This window comes from Theropithecus gelada, chromosome 1 (genome assembly GCF_003255815.1).
Source record: "Theropithecus gelada isolate Dixy chromosome 1, Tgel_1.0, whole genome shotgun sequence".
In the NCBI taxonomy this organism is placed as follows: domain Eukaryota; kingdom Metazoa; phylum Chordata; class Mammalia; order Primates; family Cercopithecidae; genus Theropithecus; species Theropithecus gelada.
This window is the reverse complement of record NC_037668.1, coordinates 40916536-40940595: the sequence shown is the minus strand read 5'-3', so window position 1 is coordinate 40940595 and position 24060 is coordinate 40916536. Positions and strand designations below refer to the sequence as shown.

The 24060-nt window shown below is 47.8% G+C and overlaps 1 protein-coding gene and 1 pseudogene across 2 annotated transcripts in view; one reads left to right on the top strand and one right to left on the bottom strand.

Annotated features, from left to right (window-relative positions):
* VPS13D (vacuolar protein sorting 13 homolog D) overlaps positions 1-12078 on the bottom strand; it is a 285687-nt gene extending 273609 nt beyond the window's left edge. Inside the window, exons 1-2 of one of the 2 annotated variants that reach the window (XM_025382385.1) lie at positions 11988-12078; positions 7619-7791 (exon numbers count right to left, since the gene is read on the bottom strand). In XM_025382385.1, coding sequence (XP_025238170.1) covers positions 7619-7715 — 97 coding nt within the window. In that variant the 5' untranslated portion in view covers positions 7716-7791; positions 11988-12078. The remainder of the gene's footprint in view (positions 1-7618; positions 7792-11987) is intronic. The other variant, XM_025382394.1, reaches the window with a different exon arrangement.
* Positions 12079-19767: 7689 nt separating this feature from the next.
* LOC112615946 lies at positions 19768-19882 on the top strand (annotated as a pseudogene).
* Positions 19883-24060: the final 4178 nt, after the last annotated feature.

Here is a 24060-nt window from a genome sequence, read left to right as displayed (position 1 = left end):
CAGGGTTTGTGAATACACCAACTGGTACTCTGTATCTAGCTAACCTAGTGGAGACTTGGAGGACTAGCACTCTGACTCTGTGTCTAGTGCAGGGATTGTAAATGCACCAATCAGCACTCTGTGTCTAGCTCAAGGTTTGTAAATACACCAATCGGTACTCTGTGTCTAGCTCAAGGTTTGTAAATGCACCAATTGGTACTCTGTATCTAGCTAACTAGCACTCTGTGACTCTGTGTCTAGCTCAAGGATTGTAAATGTACCAATCAGCACACTGTCAAAACAGACCAATCAGCTCTCTGTAAAATGGACCAATCAGCAGTATGTGGGTGGGGCCAGATAAGGGAATAAAAGCAGGCTGTCCCAGTCAGCAGTGGCAACCCGATCAGGTCCCCTTCCACATTGTGGAAGCTTTGTTTTTTCACTCTTTGCAGTAAATCTTGCTGCTGCTCACTCTGGGTCTACGCTGTCTTTATGAGCTGTAACACTCACTAGGAAGGTCTGCAGCTTCACTCCTGAAGCCAGCGAGACCACAAACCCACCAGAAGGAAGAAGCTCCAGACACTGAACGTCTGAAGGAACAAACTCCGGACACCCCATCTTTAAGAACTGTAACACCGTGAGGGTTCGCAGCTTCATTCTTGAAGTCAGTGAGACCAAGAACCCACCAATTCCGGACACAGGACCACCACTGAAAATTCTTTTCAGACCCAGCTTTTATGACTTAAACCCAAAAGTGAACAAACAAGAGGGCAGCTAGATCCATCACTCTCCTGGCTATGCAAGCCATTCACCCTCACATATACAGAGCCCTGCTCTGTGGGAGGCACTGTGATGGCCACTGGAAATGTAAAAAGAGAAGGCAGAGTCCCCATCCTTAAATCACTGCCATTGTTTTTACAAAATTGAGCGACACAAGGCAATTTTTTAGCAACCTAAGTCTGTCTGAGATAATACATTTTTCAAGAACAGGAAGTACAGACAACCACCATTAATTGGTAAGAAATGCAAGAGAGCCTTTTACTCCAAGTACAAAATAATGCAGAAGACGGGATTATGTTTCCCTTTAAATGACTGTTCAGGCCTTCTGGGTTACTGGTTTCTAAAAAATTCAGGCCAGGTGCGGCAGCTCACACCTGTAATCCCAGCACTTTGGGAGGCTGAGGCTGGGAAATCGCTTGAGCCCAGGCGTTCAAGACCAGCCTGGGCAACACAGCAAGACCCCAACTCTACAATAAATTTTTAAAAATTAGCCAGGCATGGTAGCATGCACCTGTAGTCCCAGCTACTGGGGAGGCTGAGGCAGGAGGATCGCTTGAGCCCAGGAGGTCAAGGCTGCAGTGAGCTATAATCGCACAACTGCACTCCAGCCTTGGTAACAGAGCTAGACCCTGTCTCTAAAAAGAAAAAGGGGGAAAAAAAAGAAGAAAATTCAAATCTAGCAACTTGGCAGATTCTGAACAAATACAATCAATTTATTTTTCTATTTTTGCAGGAACATTTGTCCGCATGGGCCATGCCCCCTGACCCCACCACCATACCTTAAGACTAATGGAAAGGAAAAGTTTATAACCCCAGTGAAACAACCCCATATCCACATTTGGGGAGAAAATGAACATAAGGGGAAAAAAAAATCATGAAACATTTCCCTTAGTTGAAATCCACTTAAAGGTAGCAATTAAATAGTTTCTTCTTTTGAATAGTATGATTTACACTTCGAACCGCCTTATTTTTATTTTTATTTTGAGATGGAGTCTCGCTTTTGTCGCCCAGGCTAGAGTGCAATGGCGCGATCTCGGCTCTGCAACCTCCGCCTCCTGGGTTTAAGCGATTCTCCTGTCTCAGCCTCCTGAGTAGCTGGGACTACAGGCGCCCGCCACAACACCCGGCTAATTTTCTGTATTTTTAGTAGAGATAGGGTTTCACCATATTGATCAGGCTGGTCTTGAACTCCCGACCTCAAGTGATCTACCCACCTTGGCCTCCCAAAGTGCTGGAATTACAGGCGTGAGCCACTGCACCCAGGCCGAACCACCTTATTTTTCAATGCCCAAATCTGTCACAAAGGCAGGTGAGCTCTGGGCTTCCCTGGCAGCTGTACAACCCTGGGAAAGTAAAGGGAATTACAGGCAACTCACACCACGAAAAATTAAAGCTGAAGCATGGAGGGCAAAGGAGAAGATCTAGAAAGGACAGAGAGAATGTAAAGGAAAAAATGAGAAGAAACAACAGCCTACACCAAGCCAAAAGCAAAGGAATCCGGCGAACCAGCACGGCCGTAGTTTAAGACTGAAGATTTCCTAGTCCCCACCCACTCAAATATGCACCCACGACTGGCCCTGCAGGGAAAAGTCCCTCCAAAGAGCCAAGCAGAAAAGCACCCAAAGTACCGAGTGCTTTATAAATGATAATGTTGGTCACTTACTCCAGGCAGACATCACACACTTACTCACGGATGTCTCATCCAAAAACTCATCTCAGGCTAGCAAGAAATCTACTCCCTAAACTGGGAGTAATTTAGAGGTTGGTCATTTCTTAGTAATTTCTAATGGCTACTGAATCCTCTTCCCTCTGCTCCAGGTTAAAGAATCAACCTAACGTTCCGCGCTTATAAAAACAAAAAGGAGGGGAAATGGAAGTTTTGGGTTACAAATATACGACATGGCCCCAGGCTGAAGTTCAGACTCTGACGTGGTACTGGCAGCCTCTACCTTTTTTTTTTTGAGACACAGTCTCACTCTGTTGACCAGGCTGCAGTGCAGTGGCGCGGTCTCAGCTCGCTGCAACCTCCGCCCCCTGGGTTCAAGCGATTCTCCTGCCTCAGCCTTCCGAGTAGCTGCGATTATAGGCGCCTGCCACCGTGCCTGGCTAATTTTTTTTATATTTTTAGTAGAAGCAGGGTTTCGCCATCTTGGCCAGGCTGGTCTTGAACTCCTGACCTCAAGTGATCCACCGGCCTCAGCCTCCCAAAGTGCTGGGATTACAGGTGTGAGCCACCTACCTTCTGGCCCCAAACCATTTCAAAAACACCCTGCAAGTTTTCAGCCTCTGCTCACAGGGTGCATTCCACCTGGAATGTGGGGACCTGCCCAGTGCCACCTATGGAAATCCTGCTAAAATCCACTCAAGACTGGGTGCAGTGGCTCACGCCTATAATCCCAGCACTTTGGGAGGCCAAGGCAGGAGGACTGCTTGAGCCCAAATGTTCAAGGCCAGCCTTGGCAACATGGTAAAACCCTATCTCTACAAAAAAATAAAACAAATAGCTGGACCTATGGTGGTACATGCCTGTAGTCCCAGCTACTCAGGAGGCTGAAATGGAAAGATCGCTTGAGCCCAGAGAGGTTGAGGGTGCAGTGAGCCGTGATGGTGCCACTGCACTCCTGGGGTGATAGAGCAAGACCCTGTCTCCAAAAAAAAAAAAAAAGAAAAGAAAAAGAAAGAAAAAGAAAAAGATCCACTCAAAAAGCTATCTCCATAACCTTCCCAGAGTCCTACAGGCAGAATGGACAGCTCTCTTCCTTCACACCCCCTTGCATGATGCCTGTATTTCCAGAATAACCATTTAATCTATACTCCCTTGTATTACTGTATAATTTGTCTCCCAAACAGGTTAACAGTCCTCTAAGATCAGGGACTATAGAGGTGGAATAAGAAGATGGGCGTGGTGGTTCATGCCCATAATCCCAGCACTTTAGGAGGCCAAGCAGGAGGATCACTTGAGCCCAGAGTTGCAGACCAGCCTAGGCAACATAGTGAAACCCTGTCTCTACGAAAAATAAAAAATTACCCAGGCATGGTGGCATGCACCTATAGTCCCAGCTACCCCGGAGGCTGAGGCAGGAGGATCGCTTGAGCCCAAAAGTTCAAGGCTGCAGTGAGCTATGATCCTACTACTGCATTCTAGCCTGGGTAACAGAGTGAGACTCTCTCTCAAATGAAAAAAAAAAAAAAAAGAATAGCAGCTACCATTTAGTGTGGTCTTACTGTGTCCATGCACTTCACACACATTATCTCATTTAATCCTCACAACAATACAAATAAATAATAGTAGTTTCTCCCTGCTAACTTTTATATTTTTAGTAGAGATGGGGTTTCACCATGTTGCCCAGGCTGGTCTAGAACTCCTGGCTTCAAGTGATCTGCCCGCCTTGGCCTCCCAAAGTGCTGGAATTACAGGTGTGAGCCACCATGCCCAGCATCAATAAATGTTTTTGAATGACTGAACAATGAACTTTTTTTTTTTTGCAACAGGGTCTTGCTCTGTTGCACAGGCTGGAGTGCAATGGCAAGAACACAGCTCAGTGCAGCCTCGACCTCCTAGGCTCAAGCAATCCTCCCACCTGAGCCTCCCAAGTAGCTGGAACCACAGGTGTGCACCACAACACTCAGCTCATTTTTTTTTTTTTTCAGAGAAGGGATCTCACCATGTTGCCCAGGCTAGTCTTAAACTTCTGGCCTCAGGTGATCCTCTGGCCTTGGCCTCCCGAAGTGCTAGGATTATAGGCGTGAGCCACCACACCCAGCCTCAATAAATGTTTTTGAATGACTGAACAAGTGAAAATTTTGGGGGGGAAAGGGTCTTGCTCTGTCGCACAGGCTAGAGTGTAGTGGAGGGAACACAACTCCATGCAACCTCAACCTCTCCAGCTCAAGCGAGCCTCCCACCTCAGCCTCCCAAGTAGCTGGGACCACAGGCATGCGTCACCACACCCAGCTAATTTTTTTTTTTTTTTTTTTTTTGGTAGAAAAGGGATCTCACCATGTTGCCCAGGCTAGTCTTGAACTCCTGGCTTCAGGTGATCCTCTCATGTTACTTTGTATTTTGTTTATTGTCTTTAAGTCTATCTCCATTCTTAAACAACTCATGTTACTTTGCATTTTGCTACTTTTCGTATGTGGATACAATCATATACACACACACACACACACACACACACACACATATACAATCTCTTTGAAGTCCAAACTGCCAGCCAATCCAATCACACAGTGATGACTATGAGGATGGATGATGATAGCTAACATTGTCTGAGAACCTACAATATACCAAGAACAGCTCTAAGCTCTCTGACCCACATTAATTTCTCAGTCCTCAGAACCTTACGAGATAGTTAATATTATCTCCAATTCACAGAAAGGGAGAGTGAAGCATGAAGAAACTGAGTAACCTGCCCACGTTACTGGTAAATGGAAGAACTGTGATTCAAACACATAGTTTAGCTAAAAGAATCAATACCCTTGACCACTATTTCAGTCCCCTTTGCATCTCTCAAAGCATCTAGAACAGTAAATATCTGCAGATAGATTGAAATGACATTCTCGGCTGGGTGCAGTGGATGACGCCTGTAATCCCAGCACTCTGGGAGGCCCAGGTGGGAGGATCACTTGAGCTCAGAAGTTCGAGACCTGCCTGAGCAACATGGCGAAACCCCATCTCTACCAAAAAAATACAAAAATTAGCCGGGCATGGTGTTGCATGCCTGTGGTCCCAGCTACTTGGGAGGCTGAGGCAGGAGGATTGCTTGAGCCCAGAAGGTCAAGGTGGCAGTGAGTCCAGCCTGGGCGACAGAAAGAAACCCTGTCTCAAAAAACAAAAAGAACATTCTCATTCCTATCTAGTACCCTCTCTATCCCCACACACTGCTTAACTGTGTCAGAGATGAACAAGCAGATGAACCAACTTCTTTACGAAGCCATTCCTCAGTACACTTCCGTGCTCCCAAGATGTTTCTGGCCAAGCTCTGTGATGTGCTTTGGATCCATAAGCATCAGGTACCATACTAACACTAGTTATGAAAGAAAAAGTATTTTTCTATCCTGCAGAGAAATATTGTTCAAGTTCAACAGGTTCATTAAAAGCCATAAAGAATAATGTTTTTAGAAAGGAAATAAGGGCAGAAAAGCAGTTTAAGGTACCAGATAAACAGAGTTGTTGTTACAAGATATATTCTAAAACTGCTGAGCAATGTTAGTACGACTCTGTAACACATCAGATATCATCCATTTCTATTTATTCATTTCTTCGGCAAATGCTGTTGCCATATCACTCCCGACAGAACCAGCTCTTTGATAGCAGGGTCACAGTCTGCAGCTGTCTTTCTAGGCCCTGTTACCTACACCTCACACGATGTAGTTAGCTTCACAGTGGTCTGAAAACTTCAATGAGAGACCAGAGAGGTGAACTTGACACTACTATTCGCACTCTGAACGCAGCCTCTTCCCTGACAGACTGCTCACTCTCGCTTTCCACTTAGCTCCTGTTTCAGGACAAGAGGAAAACCAGAATAGGAAAGGAAAGGAAGAGAGTGGGGAGGCATAACCATGACAGCTCTGCCCATGGCCTATCACTGCCATAATCATTTGGTCAGAAAAACATGGAAAGCAACACTTTTTTTTTTTTTTTTTTTTTTTGCGATGGAGTTTCACTCTTGTTGCCCAGGCTGGAGTGCAGTGGTGTGATCTCAGCTCACTGCAACCTCCACCTTCCGGTTTCAAGCGGTTCTCCTGCCTCAGCCTCCCGAGTAGCTGGGATTACAGGTGCCTGGCACCATGCACAGCTAATTTTTGTATTTTTAGCAGAGAGGGGTTCCATGTTCGCCAGGCTGGTGTCAAACTCCTGACCTCAGGTGATCCACCTGCCTCGGCCTCCCAAAGTGCTGGGATTACAGGCGTGAACCACCACGCCCCGCCGGAAAGCAACACATTTAAAGGAACAGGTGAACCACTGATACTCTATTCTCAGACTATGCAAACAGCTGTGTCACTGTTCTCTCTAACCTGTCCTGGTCCACTTACCAAAACTCACATCCACGAAGGTGAGGTTTCACTGTATTTGAAGTCTCCTTCCCATTTCCTATGATTTTACACACTTGCAGACTGACTTTCTTCTCTTCCTACATATGTTAAAAAGCTCCATTTTGAGTTGAGCAAAGAGAATTTAAATTAAAACAAGGAAAGGGAGAAAATGCAGCTTTCAAATTCCCATGCCAAATCAGGGACTGCATTTACCAAGTCTAGGCCTGTAAAGGGTAAAATGTCTCAAGCTTCAGGTACTTTACTATTAAGCAAGCCAAAACCTCAGAAATTCTGTTGAACACCTCACAGTAATCAATTTTAAAACTTTTATTGAGCGCCTACTATATGCCAGCAGACTAGGGACTTTAAATGTTATTCCAGTTGATCCTTATAGCAACCCTCTGGAGGTATCTCTGTCTAAAGAAACTGAGGCTTAGAATTTCAATATGAGCTATTGTTCATATAGCTAATAAATGACAAAACAGTATTTGAAGCCAAAATCAATGCTACTGTCAGTACATTGTGGTTGCCTCCATAAAGCTTCATAAAGCTAAAAAATTAACTGGGACTAAGCACAGTCACCAGTAGTATAGCTTATTTTGCTTTTTTTTTTTTTTTTTATATTTAATAGTTCCTTAAAATCTATAACAATATAGCTATAAAGTTACTCTGTAATAATCATCAGGGTCATATGGGACCTTTTTACACACATTTAGTACACAGCCATCTGGGCATTAAGTTTTAAGATTCTCAGTACAAAAAAAAAAATACAAAAACAGAAATGCCACCTGTAAAGCTGTACCTCACCCAGAGAAATACTCACCTTTGAGAAGTGCAACTGAGAGCTGGTCGGTGTTCAGGTTATTGACATATTTCCCCAAATAGGTATTGAGAACCCAGGCTACAAGGCCTTCCAACATGACTGTATCCTCAGGAAAAGGTGTTTAGAAATCATGGATCATTCTTTATTTCTCTCTTTCATGGTCACAGAAAAATCTGTCAAAGGAAAATAATGAAAATCAACATAAAAACTGAATGATTTCCTCCTCTACCTGCCTGAAGGTAGATGAATGCAAAGAACAGGCTGGAGTGCAGCGGCACGATCTCGGCTCTCTGCAATCTCTGCCTCCTGGGTTCAAGCGATTCTCCTGCCTCAGCCTCCCCAGTAGCTGGGATGACAGGTGCCCACCACCACACCCAGCTGATTTTTTCTATTTTTAGTAGAGATGGGGTTTCACTGTGTTGACCAGCCTGGTCCCAAACTCCTGACCTCAGGTGATCCACCCGCCTCAGCCTCCCAAAGTGCTGGGATTACAGGCGTGAGCCACTGCACCTGGCCACAGACGTTTTAAAAGATGAGGCAAGAAGCTCTGTAAGATGCCCCCTTCAGTAACTGGAGGCAAAGCAAAACATCTACATTCTGATGCTGCTTCAGGGAATAGTCACTCTTAAATTTACCAAAAATTACCTACAACTCAAAGCCGTCTATCTTTTCAGTGTAACTGTCCATTGCTCACGGTGATTTACCTCGGGATTAGACCACCCTGATCAGAGGTTCTCATATGGGCATAATTTAGTAATGTCCAGAGGCATTTTTGATCATGACTTAGGGGCTGCTACCAGCATCTTGTGAATAAAGACCATGGAAGCTGCTAAACCTAAAATGCACAAGACAGCTCCCACAGCAAAGAATTATCCAACCCGAATGTCAACAGAGCCAACGTTAAGAAACCTTATCCTAGATTAAGAGAGAAAATGCCCTAGGAGATTGTCCAAATGAAATTCATGAAAGAGGCCGGGGGTGGTGGCTCACGCCTGGAATCCCAGCACTTTGGGAGGCCGAAGCAGGTGGATCACCTGAGGTCAGGAGTTCAAAACCAACCTGGCCAACATGGTGAAACCCTGTCTCTACCAAAAATACAAAACTTAGCCAGGCATGGTGGCAGGCACCTGTAATCCCAGCTACTCGGGAGGCTGAGGCAGGAGAATCCCTTGAACCCGGGAGGCGGAGGTTGCAGTTAGCCAAGATCATACCACTACATTCCAGCCTGGGTAACAGAGTGAGACTCCATCTCAAAGAAAACAAAAAAAAAAGAAAAAGAAATTGATGAAAGAAACCTGAATAAAGTTGGGGGTGGGGGGAGAATTCACATTCTTTAATGATCCTCATTTAGGCCACCCAAATTAAATGTCTCAAATTTGTTCACGAGGATCACTTATACAATCATATACATGGGAGAGACACAACAGTGCTTTACCACTGTTCTTAAATGTCCTGGAACTGCATTACCGGTACCTGGGCACCAGATGACGCTGATATAATGAACAATCTTAGTCAATTATTACAAACCAAACTCCAGAAAGCCTCTGACTCCAGCCACAGTATTTAGATGTGGTAGGTACTACTGCCCATTATAATAACTGGTGTTTACCAGTATTAGCAAAAAAAAAAAAAAAAAAAAGTAATTTTAGTATTACAAAAAGTCAACATGAGGGAAACTGCGACACAAAAGTTTAACTGGGTTCTCAGATTGCTCAGCTAGAAGATCCCAGTGGAAACTGTGAGCCTCAAATCTTGCTCTGATCCACCATGTCAGTCATCAGCCACCCTGCCAGGCACTACAGATTTGCCATGGCACACATCCCACTGGAGCCAGCCTACTTTCAGGATCCTTTCCAAGCACGCTGCCCCACCTCTAGTGATTCATCTTAGTGCCAGAAGACACACCTGTCCCAACTGAGAGGCTGCCATCCAACAACTACCTGAAGCACAAGGCCTCCATCAGAAGGAACTCAGTCTCCTAGAAAAACTGGCTTTCGTTTGTCAACAATATCTTGTACTTCCAGAGAAGATTCACTTTTGTTGTCAACAGTGACAGTAAAAAGAAAAAAACAGGCCAGGCGCAGTGGTTCACACCTGTAATCCCAGCACTTTGGGAGGCTGAGGCGGGCGGATCACAAGGTCGGGAGATCAAGACCATCCTGGCTAACACGGTGAAACCCCGTCTCTACTAAAACTACAAAAAATTAGCCGGGCGTGGTGGCGGGCGCCTGTAGTCCCAGCTACTCGGGAGGCTGAGGCAGGAGAATGGCATGAACCCAGGAGTCGGAGCTTGCAGTGAGTCAAGATCTTGCCACTGCACTCCAACCTGGGAGACAGAGCGAGACTCTGTCTCAAAAAAAAAAAAAAAGGAAAGAAGGAAAAAAACAGCATTTGGTAAAATATTTGCCCAATTTCTTTCCAAAGATTTCTTTTTTTCCGCGAATGGAATATAAAGATACTTTTTAAGGGTAGAGTTATATAAAACTAATTATTGGCTACATTTGTTTAAAAAGGGTTATAAGAACAATTTTTTAAAAACCAATGATCAACAGTCTAAGTAAAAGAAACATTTCTCTATTGTAACTTTTTTTTTTTCTGGAGACAGAGTGTTGCTCCCTCGCCCAGGCTGGAGAGCAGTGATGGGATCTCGGCTCACTGCAACCTCCATCTCCTGGGTTCAAGCGATTCTCCCACCTCAGCCTCCTGAGTAGCTGGGATTACAGGCACCTGCCACCATCCCCAGCTAATTTTTGTATTTTTAGTAGAGACAGGGTTTCATTATGTTGGCCAGGCTGGTCTGAACTCCCGACCTCAAGTGATCTGCCCACTTTGGCCTCCCAAAGTGCTGGGATTACAAGCGTGAGCCACCGTGCCTTGCCACTACTGTAACTTTAAAGGAGTAAATTTGTGAAAACCAAATGTGAAACTGACTAATCTCACTATGGGGACTCCAAACAAACTTAAGAAGCCAAGGTCAGAGTACTCTTTATTTTTGTAGTTATTGCCATTAATTTCGGCCCCAAATGCCAACTCTCTCTGAGTGCCAACTACCAATTATCTCCAAATCAAGGGAAACAACTGTCAGTTTGTAAACAAGTTCAGGCTCTACCCTACTTGCCCTAAATGGAAAAGAATGCAAAGCACAGATTTTAAAAGCATGAGCGGTTAGCACTGTAAGGCGCCCTGGTCGGTAAAATTGAGGCCCAAACCAGAAAGCACCCATGATTTGCTCTGCTAAGTATCTAGACCCAGCTTGAGGCCACTTCAAGGATTCCCTTGAGGAATTCAGTGTCAGCAAGGGCCGCCAGACTGGTCAGAATCCCAAAGTGTTTACACTCCGGTCCATCAGGGCTTCTAGGCAGCTGCCTGACACTAACCCCCACCTGGGCTCCCCTACCCAGTGGGGCGGGTGACAGTAGGGATCAGTGCTGAGCCCACGGGCGGGCAGACAGCCGGGCATGACCTTGAGCCAGGCCCCTCCCCTGAGGAGCGGCCAGACCGGGAATAGGAAGGACTGGCAACCGGACCTGGGCGTCCCTCCCCGAGGCGGCCGGTACTGAGCGCTGCCAGCGCCAGGGAGCTCCAAAACCGGGGCGGGGGCGGCTGTCCGACCGGTGACCCCACAGGGACGGCACTGCCCGGAAGGCGACGCTCCCACAACCTTCCCGCCCCCAGCTCTCGGAACCCTCAGCCCCCTCCAGGGAACAGAGACACAACCACCCAGGTAAAACCTGGAGGGAACGGCGCCGGGATCCCACACCTAGGAGGAGTGGCTGTGCCAGGGCGTGACCCTGGGGGGCAAAAGGTAAAGAGAAGTTTTAGGCCTGATATCTCCGCCCCAGAGTGTGACCTCGGGTGGCTGATTAAGACTAAGGCATTCTAGGGAACTGACACCCCACTCCTGGGCGTAATGTGGGGAACTCGCACACTAGGGTCCTGCATTGAGACTACGGCTCAGGCGGACAGGCGCGGACTGACACCTCCCAATTCCAGGGCGTCAGGCTGCTGGGACCCCAGAAAGTGTGCCGGCGTCCAGCAGGGGCTCGGGCTCCCCAGGACACGGACGTCGGGGTTCCCAGAGGTTCAGCCAACTCCGAGCCTGTGCCTGGGGTGCTCGCGGGGACTCGGACGCAGGGGTCCCCGGAGGTGGCGGGCTCGGGGCCTTCGGGGGAGCACACGCCCCAGGGTTACCCCGAGGGGCTCAGACCGAGGCCGGACGACGAGGCCCCCAGGCTCCCAGCATCGCTCTCCCTAGGGTGGGCCCGGGCCCCCAGGTCTAGGCGGAGCTCTAGCGGCGGCCCGTGGATCCGCGCCGGCCCTGCAGTTCCCGGCCCCGGCCCCGCCCGGCGCGGCGCCGCTCGGCCCCTACCTGTCGGTGTCCCGGGCCGCCCGCCCCAGCCCGGCGCTGCGCGGCGCTTCCTCCCCGCCGCTCCTCAATGGCGCAGGCCCGCGGCGCTCAGCCGGCCTCGACGCGACCAATCGAGCGGCCGACGCGCCGGTGCCTGGCCAGCCGAGCGCCGAGTTATCGAGGAGGCGCCCCCTGGCGCCGGCGGCCGCTCCTGCAGGGCTGCGGGCCCCTCCAGGGTTTGCGAACACTGGGGCGTATTTTATAGGTGGGGAAACTGAGTCCCAAGGGAGGGCAGGGCCACAAATGACTTTGGTTCAGACAGCATGGGAACCTAGGATTCTTCCCACCTACAACCACCCTGCCTTCCATCCACGCGAAAGGTGCAATCGGCCGTCCGTCTGGGCCACTCCCCCGCAGTCCGTTCCCAACTTCGCAGCCACAGGGGCCTGTGAATTCAGACCCTGCCCTTCCCTGCTTAAAATGGCGTCCCAACCGTACTTCAATTAAAACCCACCTCCTTACAGAGCTGCCACCAAGGTCCCACTAGATCTGGTCCCTTCCCATTTCAGCCACTTTTTCCCCGGCCGCTCTTGCCCCTGCATCCTTCAGTTTCTGCCCCTGGAACTGTACATTTGCCGTTCTCTCTACCTAGGACCCTTCTCCCCAGACCAATAGAAATACAATGCCAGCCACATAGGCAATTTACATTTACTAGTTGGTACATTTTTTAAAAACGAAAAAGAAGAAAATGAACTTCATTTTAATATATTTAATCTAATATGTTCAAAATATGATCATCTCAACATGTAGCCAAAAGAAAAAATCACTAATACAATATGTTAATTTTTTTATAATAAGTTTTTGAAATTCGGGTATATTTTATATTTACTGCACATCTCAGTACCAACTAGCCACAATTCCAGTGCTCAAAAGCCTCGTGTGGCCAATCCAGAGCTACAGAATAGCTCTGGATATTAATATAGCTGACTCCCTCTGGCTTCAGATGTTGCACTCAGAGAAGACTTTTGCCTATCTACAGTTCCATTATGAGCTGGGCAGGGTGACTCACGCCTGTAATCCCAGCACTTCAGGAGGCTGAGGCGGGCAGATCACTTGAGGTCAGGAGTCTGAGACCAGCCTGGCCCACATAGTGAAACCCCATCTCTACTAAAACTACACAAATTAGCCGGGCGTGGTGGTGCACACCTGTAGTCCCAGCTACTGGGGAAGCTGAGACAGGAGAATCCCTTGAACCTGGGAGGCCGAGGTTGCAATGAGCCGAGATCACCCCTCTGCTCTCCAGAGAGAGCGAGACTCCCTCTCAAAAACAAATAAAAATAAAGTTCCATTCTCCATTACCCTGTTGTATTTTCTTCATGGAACCTAATACTCCCTGAGATTATCTTAGTTGTTTATACATACGTTGTTCATTCCCTAGTACCTTGAAAACAGAGATTTTATCCCTTTCACAGTGTTTCTTCAACACCTAAACATTACCTAGCACAGAAAAGACTCAATAAGTGTGTATGAATGAACAACTAAACACTTCCTCCTTGCATTATCACAAGAAGGGCAAGAGGGAGACCTCAGGCTCATATAAAGTCAGAAGATGCAGGAAGCAGGACGGCAAGCTTACAATCATGTATTTACCATAATAATTACCACCCCTCATGATGCTAAGCTAATGAGGGTGCATATGGACTGACTCACTCCTGAGCCAGACCAGGGTTTCTGTATGGTGGGATCAGCCTCTCAGAATCTGGATGCTGGGTCTCCTCTGGGGCTGAGGTTAGGGAGTAAAACCTGGAACTTCACAGACAGAAGGGGGAAGGAAGGCCGTCCTTCAGAGGTGAAGGACGTTGAAGTCCAGATCACCTAGCACAGACACCTGGCTGTACCTGGGAAGCTTGTTAGAAATGCACATGGCCCAGGTCAGGCACAGTGGCTCAGCCTGTAATCTCAGCACTTTGAGAGGCAGATTTGGGTGGATAACCTGAGGTCAGGAGTTCAAGACCAGCCTGACCAACATGGAGAAACCCTGTCTCTACTAAAAGTATAAAATTAGCTGGACATGGTGGTGGGTGCCTGTAATCCCAGCTACTCAGGAGGCTGAGGCAGGAGAATTGCTTGAACCTAGGAGGTGGAGGTTACTGTGAGCTGAGATTGCGCTATTTCACTCCCGCCTGGGCAATAGAGCAAGACTCTGTCTCAAAATAAAAAAATAAATAAGCATATGGCCAGTCGCCGTGGCTCACGCCTGTAATCCCAGCACTTTGGGAGGCCAAGGCAGGCAGATCACCTGAGGTCAGGAATTCAAGACCAGCCTGGCCAACATGGCGAAACCCCGTCTCTACTAAAAATACAAAAATTAGCCAGGCATGGTGGCAGGTGCCTGTAATCCCAGCTACTCAGGAGGCTAAGGCAGGAGAATTGCTTGAACCCGGGAGGCAGAGGTTGCAGTGAGCCGAGATCTCACCATTGCACTCCAGCCTGGGCAACAGAGAGAGACTCCATCTCAAAAAAAAAAAAATCCAAAAATAAATAAATAAATAACCTGCACAGGGCCCTGCACCGTGGCTCACACCTGTAATCCTAGCACTTAGGGAGGCCGAGGAGGTGGTGGGGATTGCTTGAGACCAGGAATTCAAGACCAGCCTGTGCAACCTAAGGAGACCCCAATCTCTACAAAAACTTAAAAATGAAAAAATTAGCTGGGCATGGTGACGCCTGCCTGTACTCCCAACTACTGGGAGCAGGAAGCAGGAGGATTGCTTGAGCCCATGAGTTCAAGGTTACAGTGAGCAATGATCATGCCTGTGTGCTCCAACCTGGGCAACAGAGACCCTGTCTCAAAAAATAAAAAACACAAATTCCTGGGCACCATTCATTTCACCAGTATGACTGAAAATCTTGGTACCCTCAGTTTCCCGTAAATGTTTAAATATACATTTACCATACCGCAATCCCACTGCTAGATATTACCCAAGAGATATTAAAACATATGCCCACACCAAGACTTATACATGAATGCTCATAGCAGCTTTATTCATAAAAGCCAAAAAAAAACAACATGTCCATCAATAGGAGAGTGGATAAACAAATTGCAATATACTCATACAATGGAGCACTACTCAGCAATAAAAAGGAACAAACTACTGACGCAAGGACGATCTGGAGGAACCTCAAAAGTATTAGCTTTGTGGAAAAAGACCACAAAGCCCACATACCATAATGATTTCATTTCTACAAAATTCCAGAAAAGACAAAACTGTCAGAGGGACTGTAGGCTACAGTACCTGTGCACTACCACACCCGGCTAATTTGTGTTTTTTTGAGACAGAGTCTTACTCTGTTGCCCAGGCTGGAGTGCAGTGACACCATCTTGGCTCACTGCAGCCTCTGCCTCCCAAGTTCAAGCAATTCTCATGCCTCAGCCTCCCGAGGAGCTGGGATTCCTGACATGCACCACCACGCCCAGCTAATTTTTGTATTTTCAGTAGAGACAGGGTTTTGCCATATTGTCCAGGCTGGTCTCGAATCCCTGAGCTCAAGCATTCCTCCCACCTTGGCCTCCCGAAGTGCTGGGATTACAGGCATGAGACATTGCTTTGACAAATAATTGTATATATTTATGGGGTACAGTGCACTGTTTGGATATCTATTTATAATGTGGAATGATTAAATCAAGCTAATGAACAAATTCATCAGCTAACATATTTTTTTGTGGATGAAAACACTTTTTTTTTTTTTTTTTTTTTTTTTGAGACGGAGTCTCGCTGTGTCTCCCAGGCTGGAGTGCAGTGGCGTGATCTCCTCACTGCAAGCTCCGCCTCCCGGGTTCACGCCATTCTCCCGCCTCAGCCTCCCAAGTAGCTGAGACTACAGGCGCCCGCCACCACGCCCGGCTAGTTTTTTTGTATTTTTAGTAGAGACGGGGTTTCACCATGTTAGCCAGGATAGTCTCGATCTCCTGACCTCGTGATCCACCCGCCTCGGCCTCCCAAAGTGCTGGGATTACAGGCTTGAGCCACCGTGCCCGGCTGAAAACCCTTAAAACCTACTCTTTTAGCAATTCTGAAATATGCAATGTATTATTTCTTATAGTCACCATTCTGAGCAATAGATCACTATAGCTTCTTTCTCTTGTCTAACTGAAACTTTATACTCTTTTTTTTTGAGACAGAGTCTCTGTCACCCAGTTGCCCAGGCTGGAGTGCAGTGGCACGATCTCAGCTCACTGCAACCTCTGCCTCCTGGGTTCAAGCGATTCTCCTGTCTCAGCCTCCCAAGTAGTTGAGATTACAGATATGTACCACCACTCCTGGCTAATTTTTGTATTTTTAGTAGAGATGGTGTTTCATCATGTTGGCCAGGCTGGTCTCAAACTCCTAGCCTCAAGTAATCCACCCGCCTCGGCCTCCCAAAGTGCTGGGATTACAGGCGTGAGCCACCGCGCCTGGCCGAAGCTGTATACTCTTTGGTAGACAGCCCCAAGTTCCCAACGCAAGAGTTTCTGGGACTCCCAGAATCTCCAGAGAGAGAAGAGTGTCTTTTCATAGGTTCCTGAGATGACTGGTGGCTGAAAGCCCCTCGATAGCTTCAGAATGCGGCTGGTTGCCAGAGGGAGCAACCGTGTTATTAGAGAGAGGGTGGGCCTATCTCACGCAAAAACACACACACTCTTCGACCCGCCTCCGGCCTCCGGGAGGATTGGAGATTAAGTTCAGTCACCAATGGCCAATGATTTCGTCAATCATGCCCACGTAAAAACCCTAAAGGTGGCCGGGCGCGATGGTTCATGCCTGTAATCCCAGCACTTTGGGAGGCACAGGCGGGCAGATCACAAGGTCAGGAGATCGAGACCATCCTGGCTTACCCGGCGAAACCCTGTCTCTAATAAAAATACCAAAAAACTCGCCAGGTGTGGTGGCATGGTCTTAGTTACTCGGGAGGCTGAGGCAGGAGAGTGGCGTGAACCTGGGAGGCGGAGCTTGCAGTGAGCCGAGATCGGGCCACTGCACTCCAGCCTGGGCAACAGAGAAAGACTCCATCTCAAAAAAAAAAAAACAAAAAAACAAAAAAAAAGAACTAAAGGTTCAGAGTGTTTCCAGGGAGTGCTGGGAGAGTGGTTCACCCTGAGAGGGCGTGGAAGTTCCGAGCCCCACTGCATCTCCAATACCTTAGCCTATGCATTTTTCCATTAGTTGCATCCTTTATAATAAACTGTAAATGAAAGTAAAGTGGCCAGGCATGGTGGCTCATGCCTGTAGTCCCAGCATTTTGGGAGGCCGATCACGAGGTCAGGAGTTTGAGACCAGCCTGACCAACATGGTGAAACCCTGTCTCTACTAAAAATACAAAAATTAGCCGGATGTGATGGCACACACCTATAATCCCAGCTACTCAGGAGGCTGAGGCAGGAGAATTGCTTGAACTCAGGAGGCAGAGGTTGCAGTGAGCTAAGATTGCGCCATTGCACTCCAGCCTGCAACAGAGCAAGACTCCATCTTAAAAAAAAAAAAAAAAAAAAAAAACAGAGGCCGAGCGCGGTGGCTCACACCTGTAATCCCAGCACTTTGGGAGGCAGAGGCGGATGGATCACGAGGTCAGGAGATCGAGACCATCCTGGCTAACACGGTGTAAAACCCGATTGTATGTTCTATTTACTGAGATAGGAGAAAACCTCCTTACGAGAAAACCTCCTTAGGAGAAAACCCCTTAGGGCTGAAGGTGGGACTTGCTAGCAGCAATACTGCTCTTTATGCACTAAAAAGGTTTATGGAGATGTTTGCATATGCATATCAAGGCACAGAACTTTTCTTTAACCTTATTCATGTCACAGAGATCTTTATTCATATGTCTTTCTGCTGACCTTCTCCCTACTACTCCTATTGTCCTGCCACTTCCCCTTTTCCGAGATGGTAAAGATAATGATCAATAAATACTGAGGGAACTCAGAGACCGGTGCCGGCCCGGGTCCTCTGTATGCTGAGCACCGGTCCCCTGGGCCCACTTTTTCTTTCTCTATACTTTGTCTCTGTGTCTCATTTCTTTTCTCAAGTCTCTTGTTCCACCTAACGAGAAACGCCTACAAGTATGGAGGGGCAGGCCACCCCTTCAGAGAGGGCATGTCAGAGGTCTTCATGGCAGTCCCTCCCATCACAGGCCTCAAGGCCTAGGAGAAAAAAAATGGTTTTGTGGGCCAGGCCCAGGGCCTTGCTGCTTTGTGCAGTCTTGAGACTTGGTCCCTGTGTCCCAGCCATGGCTAAAAGGGGCCAACATACACCTCAGGTCATTGCTTCAGAGGGTGCAAGCCCTAAGCCTTGGCAGCTTACACATGGTGTTACGCCTGCAGGTGCACGCAAGTCAGGAATGGAGGTTTGGGAACCTCTCTGCCTAGATTTCAGAGGATATATGGAAACATTAGGCCAGAGTTGTGCTGCAGGGTGAAGCCCTCATGGAGAACTTCTGCTAGGGCAGTACAGAAGGGAAATGTGCGATAGGAGCCCCCACACAGAGTCCCCACTGGGGCACTGGCTAGTGGAGCTGTGAGAAGAGGGCCACCATCCTCCAGACCCCAGAATAGTAGGACAGCTTGCACTGTGCACGTGCAAAAGCTGCAGACACTCAATGCCAGCCAATGAAAGTAGCCTGGAGGGGGACTGTACCCTGCAAAGCCACAGGAGGGGGAGCTGCCCAAGACCATGGGAACCCACCTCTTGACCTGGATGTGAGACATAGAATCAAAGGAGATCATTGTGGAGTTTTAAGATTTGACTGCCCCACTGGATTTCAGACTTGCATGGGGCCTATAGCCCATTCATTTTGGCCAATTTCTCCCATTCGGAACAAGCGTATTCACCCAATGCCCTGTTGTATCTGGGAAGTAACTAACTTGCTTCTGATTTTACAGGCTCATAGGCGGAAGTGACTTGCCTTGTCTCAGATGAGACTTTGGACTGTGGACTTTTGAGTTAATGCCGAAAGGAGTTAAGACTTTGGAGGACTGTTGAAAAGGCATGATTGGTTTTGAAATATGAGGACATGAGATTTTGGAGGGGCCAGGGGCAGAATGATATGGTTTGGCAGTGTCCCCACCCAAATCTCATCTTGAATTATAGCTCCCATAATCCCCACGTGTTGTGGGAGAGACCTGGTGGGAGGTAATTAAATCATAGAGGTGGGTTTTTTCCCATACTGTTCTGATGATAGTGAATAAGTCTCATGAGATCTGGTGGTTTTATAAAGTGCAGTTCCCCTGCACACACTCTCTAGCCTGCTACCATGTAAGACATGCCTTTGCTCCTCCTTTGCCTTTTGCCATGATTGCGAGGCCTCCTCAGCCATATGGAACTGTGAGTCTATTAAACCTCTTTTTCCTTATAAATTACCCAGTCTCAGGTATTTCTTCATAGCAGTGTGAAAATGGACTAATACAGACACCTCGCTTTCTTTTTTAGTTGTAGACATACCAGAGGACGGTATGCAGGAGATGGGGGTCATTCCTTAATTACCATCCACTTAGATGCATGTTGGCCCAGAAGGGGTAAGTTTTCTGGGACAGGCAGATTTGTAGAATCCAGCTCCACACTCTCCCCACATCAGGTTCCTCCCCACCTGGCCTCCTATATCAGTTTCTGGAATCATCTGGATCACAGGCGATGCAGACAGGTAGCCAAAACTCCTGCAGAAATGTTTCTTTTGGCACACACAATGCTCTAAGGTCATTTGAATTACTGAAAACATAGAAAAATCTGGAGATTACACATGAAAATCTATATTTAGAACATCTCTAGAAAAACTGAAGATTTGGCCACTATGGAAACTGCTGAGGGTCCCATGTGTAATGGCTGCAAACAGCATCCTTTGTTGCATGGACAGCCTGATTTTTGCTCTAAGGGACTGTGGAGACAGCCCTTTCCAATGTCTTCGACCTTAGCACTGTTCCCAGCATAGGCTTCAGACAGGCATGCAAGGTGCCTTTGGAAAGCCCCAGGGCACCATAGCCAGGGTTCGCATTGGCCAAGTCATCATGTTCATCCACACCAAGCTGCAGAACAAGGAGCATGTGATTGGGGCCCTACGTAGGGGCCACGTTCAAGTTCCCTGGCCACCAGAAGATCCACATCTCAAAGAAGTGGGGCTTTACCAAGTTCAATGCAGATGAATTTGAAGATGTGGTGGCTGAGAAACAGCTCATCCCAGATGACCGTGGGGTCAAATCCATCCCCAGTCATGGCCCCCTGGAGAAGTGGCAAGCCTTGTACTCATGAGGGCTTTCACTGTGCTGCCCTCAATAAATTATGCCCACCATTAAATATCCTACTTCCTGTCCACCCAAAAAAACAAAACAAAACCAAAAACTGAATGCCTCTTTGCCTACATTCATCCAATCATTGACTGTCAAGTGAACACCTACTATGTGCCTGGCACTGTTCTTTTACGGTGAGAGGGCTGGACCGGGTCTCACTCTGTTGCCCAGACTGGAATGCAGTGGCACAATCATGGCTCACTGCAGCCTCAATCTTCTGAGCTCAAGTGATCCTCCCACCTCAGCGTCCCAAGTAACTAAGACCACAGGTGTGCACACTGAACTAATTTTTTTTTTTTTTTTTTTTTTTTTTTTTTTTTGAGACTCGCTCTGTCACCCAGGCTGGAGTGCAGTGGCGCAATCTCAGCTCACTGCAACCTCTGCCTCCAGGTTCAAGCGATTCTCCTGCGTCAGTCTCTGGAGTAGCTGGGACTACAGGCACGCATCACCATGCCTGGCTAATTTTTGTATTTTTAGTAGAGACAGGGTTTCGCCATGTTGGCCAGGCTGTTTGTGAACTCCTGGTTTCAAGTGATCCACCCACCTCAGACTCTCAAAATGCTGGTATAATAGGTGTGATCCACTGCGCCCAGCCCTGGCTAATTTTTTGATTTTTTGTAGAGATGGGTGTGGGGGCTCTCACTATGTTCTGTAGGTTGGTCTCAAACTCCTGGGCTCAAACAATCCACCTGTCTCAGCCTGCCAAAGGGCTGGAATTATAGGAGTGAGCCACCGGCCACCGAGCCTGGCTGCCTGGGACTGTTCTAATCCCATGACTGAGCAAAATAAAGCTCTGCCATCCTAGAGTTTATATTCTAGCAGGAGGTGTAGACAATAAGAAATCAACATAACAGATATGTAAATTATACAGTATTTGAGAAGGTGATAAGTACTGTAAGAGCCCTGTGAGGGGTAGGGGGATCCCAGAGTTGAGGGAGTTGCAATTTTAATTATGAATTAATTTAATTAAATCTTGAAGGCTTTTAACTTTGTAAGGCAGCGCTGTCCAATAGAAATAGAATGCACGCCATATAAATAACTTTAAAATTTTCTAGTAGCCAAATCACAGAGTGAAAAGAAACAGGTAAAATGAAGTTAATATTGTATTTAACCTACTATATCCAAAATAAGACCATTTCAATGTGTAAATCAATGTAAAATTACTAACAAGATACTGTATATATAGTTTTTCATAGTGAGTCTTCTATATTTGGTATTTTGTATTGAGATGTATTTTATACATCTCAGCCTGAACTAGCCATGTTTCAAGTACTCAGAAGCATCTGTGCCTGGTAGCTATTCTATTTGGAAGCACAGATCCAGAATCTCTTGTGAAAGTGCAAGCAGCCCAGGGAGAGGTGGTACTGTCACCCCATAGGGAAAAAAGAGAAAAGGTGGCCGGGTGCGGTGGCTCATGCCTGTAATCCCAGCACTTCGGGAGGCTGAGGCAAGCAGATCACCTGAGGTTAGGAGTTCAAGCCCAGCCTGGCCAACATGGTGAAACCCTGTTTCTACTAAAAATACAAAAATTAGCCAGGTATAGTGGCAGGCACCTATAATCCCAGCTACTTGGGAGCCTGAGGCAGGAGAATCACTTGAACCCAGGTTGCAGTGAGCCAAGATCACACCACCGCACTCCAGCCTAGGCGACTTCAGGCCACTCTCCCAACCCCATATCCCATCCCACCCCCCATAGTGCCATGGCTGTCCTGCCCTCCCCTCACCAAGGTGTCTGCTCAAACTACAGCACCTCAGAGAAGCCTTCCTCAACCCACCTTGCAAGCTGGCAGCACCCCAAACCCTATCTGTCCCCTTACTTTGCTTTATTTTTCTTCTTAGCACTTACTGCCACAAGCATAGCCTACATGTCTGTTTTTACATAGTCCCTGCTAGCATGTCAGCTCCAGGTGGACAGGGACCTTGTCTGTGCTGCTATCTGCGGCATTCCCAGTACCTATACATTTAAAAAAAAAAAAAAAAAACAAGCAACTAACATGTATGGAGCCCTGACAATGTGCCAGGCACAGTTCTAAACATTTCAGATAGTAACTCATGTAATCCCACAATCTGAGGGAGATACTATTTTAATCCCATTTTACAGATAAGGCGAGTAAGGCACAGGGACATCTGAGACATTCATTCACTTGACTGAAGTCACAGCAACAGGAAATGTCGCATCCAGGATTCACACCTGGGCAGGTAGTCTTCAAGGCCCTACAACTGTTTTTGTTTTGTTTTGTTTTGTTTTTAGACAGAGTCTCACTCTGCCACCCAGGCTGCAGTACAGTGACTCGATCACGGTTCACTGCAGCCTCAACCTCCTGGGCTCAAGCAATTCTCCCACCTCCGCCTCCCACAGTGCTGGGATTACAGGCTTGAGGCACCGCGCCGGGCTGGACCCACAATTTTGGGTTCCGTGCTTGTTCATCAGAGTGTTCTATAATGATAATGAATGAATGAGATCAAATAAAGAGAACGCAAAAAGACATTCCTTCTCTTCCCAGGCTCGTCCTAGCTTAGCCAAACCACACGTTCTCTCCTGATTAAAGCAAAGAAATGGGCGAGAGGAGCTGCAAGCCTGGCCCATGCTGACTGGTTACCATATCAGGCAGGTGGCTGCCCTTGGTTGCTCCAAATGGAATCATCATTCCCCTCAAACGGAATCATCTGGTGCCTCCTCTGTCTCCAGACAGGCGGTGAGCTCTGGGAAACAGCAGCGCTGGATCTGGTCCCTCGGGCTCAGCACCAGCCCATGTCCAGTGCCTGTGACAGGAAGGAGCCAAAGCTGCCCCCCTCCCCCAGCCCCGAGTCAATTCCCTGCTCTCGAGGGGGGTTTATTCCAGTTTCCATGATCCACACGCTGGCTCAGCTCATGTTTCAAACATTAACATCCCAATCAGGTTGGTGCTGTTACTATCCCCATTGTATATATAGATGGGGACTCAAGCTCAATGTAGCCCCAGCCTCCGCAGAGTGGATGTTCAGTAAACGTGAATATCCCCAGCAATGGCGCCATGAGTGAATACCAGAGCCGCTGGGGCTGCAACGGCCTCTGTGCAGGAAACACAGGGCACAAGCAAGTTGAAGGAAGGGACTTTTGCCAAGGAGAGACCAGCATTAGAAGAACCCATAAGAGCTGGTGAAGCACTCAAGGAGAAGCACCAGCAGGAAGCTATGGGGCACAATGGTGATGGCACGGAGAAGCTACCAGAAGGGGAAGGGGAGGAGGGAATACACACCTGGCCTCACTTTCCTCCCATCCTCCAGTCTCCTGATGAGATGGGATCGTTCCCTTGGCCGCCTTCATGGGCAGGAACTGGAGTGGCTCACTTCACTCACCCCCACCGCTGGCCACTCTTCGTGAGAGGAAGCATGTAAGCAAAAACAAATTTTGGGGGGACTGGAGGGAACAAATGCTGGGATTGGCCAGTCACTCCTCTCTGGTGGGAGCAGGCTCTGTGCAGGCCCCACAGCAGCATCCAAGTCCCTGCCTTCTCAGCACCCAGATTCCTGTCTGGCATCCAGGAAGAATCAGGTCACATGGATGGATTGAAAGATGATCAATGCAGAAGACTTTATTGGGCAGTGAAAGTGGCTCTCAGTGGAAGGGGAGCTGAAAAGGGGATGGTGCAGGAAGAAGGTGATTTTTCCCTGAAGCCACGCCATCTGAAGTTAATCACGTCTGTCTATCCGTCATCGCTGACGCTCAGTTGCTTCTCTGCTTGGGTGCTTGTGATCTCCGCCAGTCAGCCGTTTGTGACGCTTCGTGGGACGCTCCGCGGA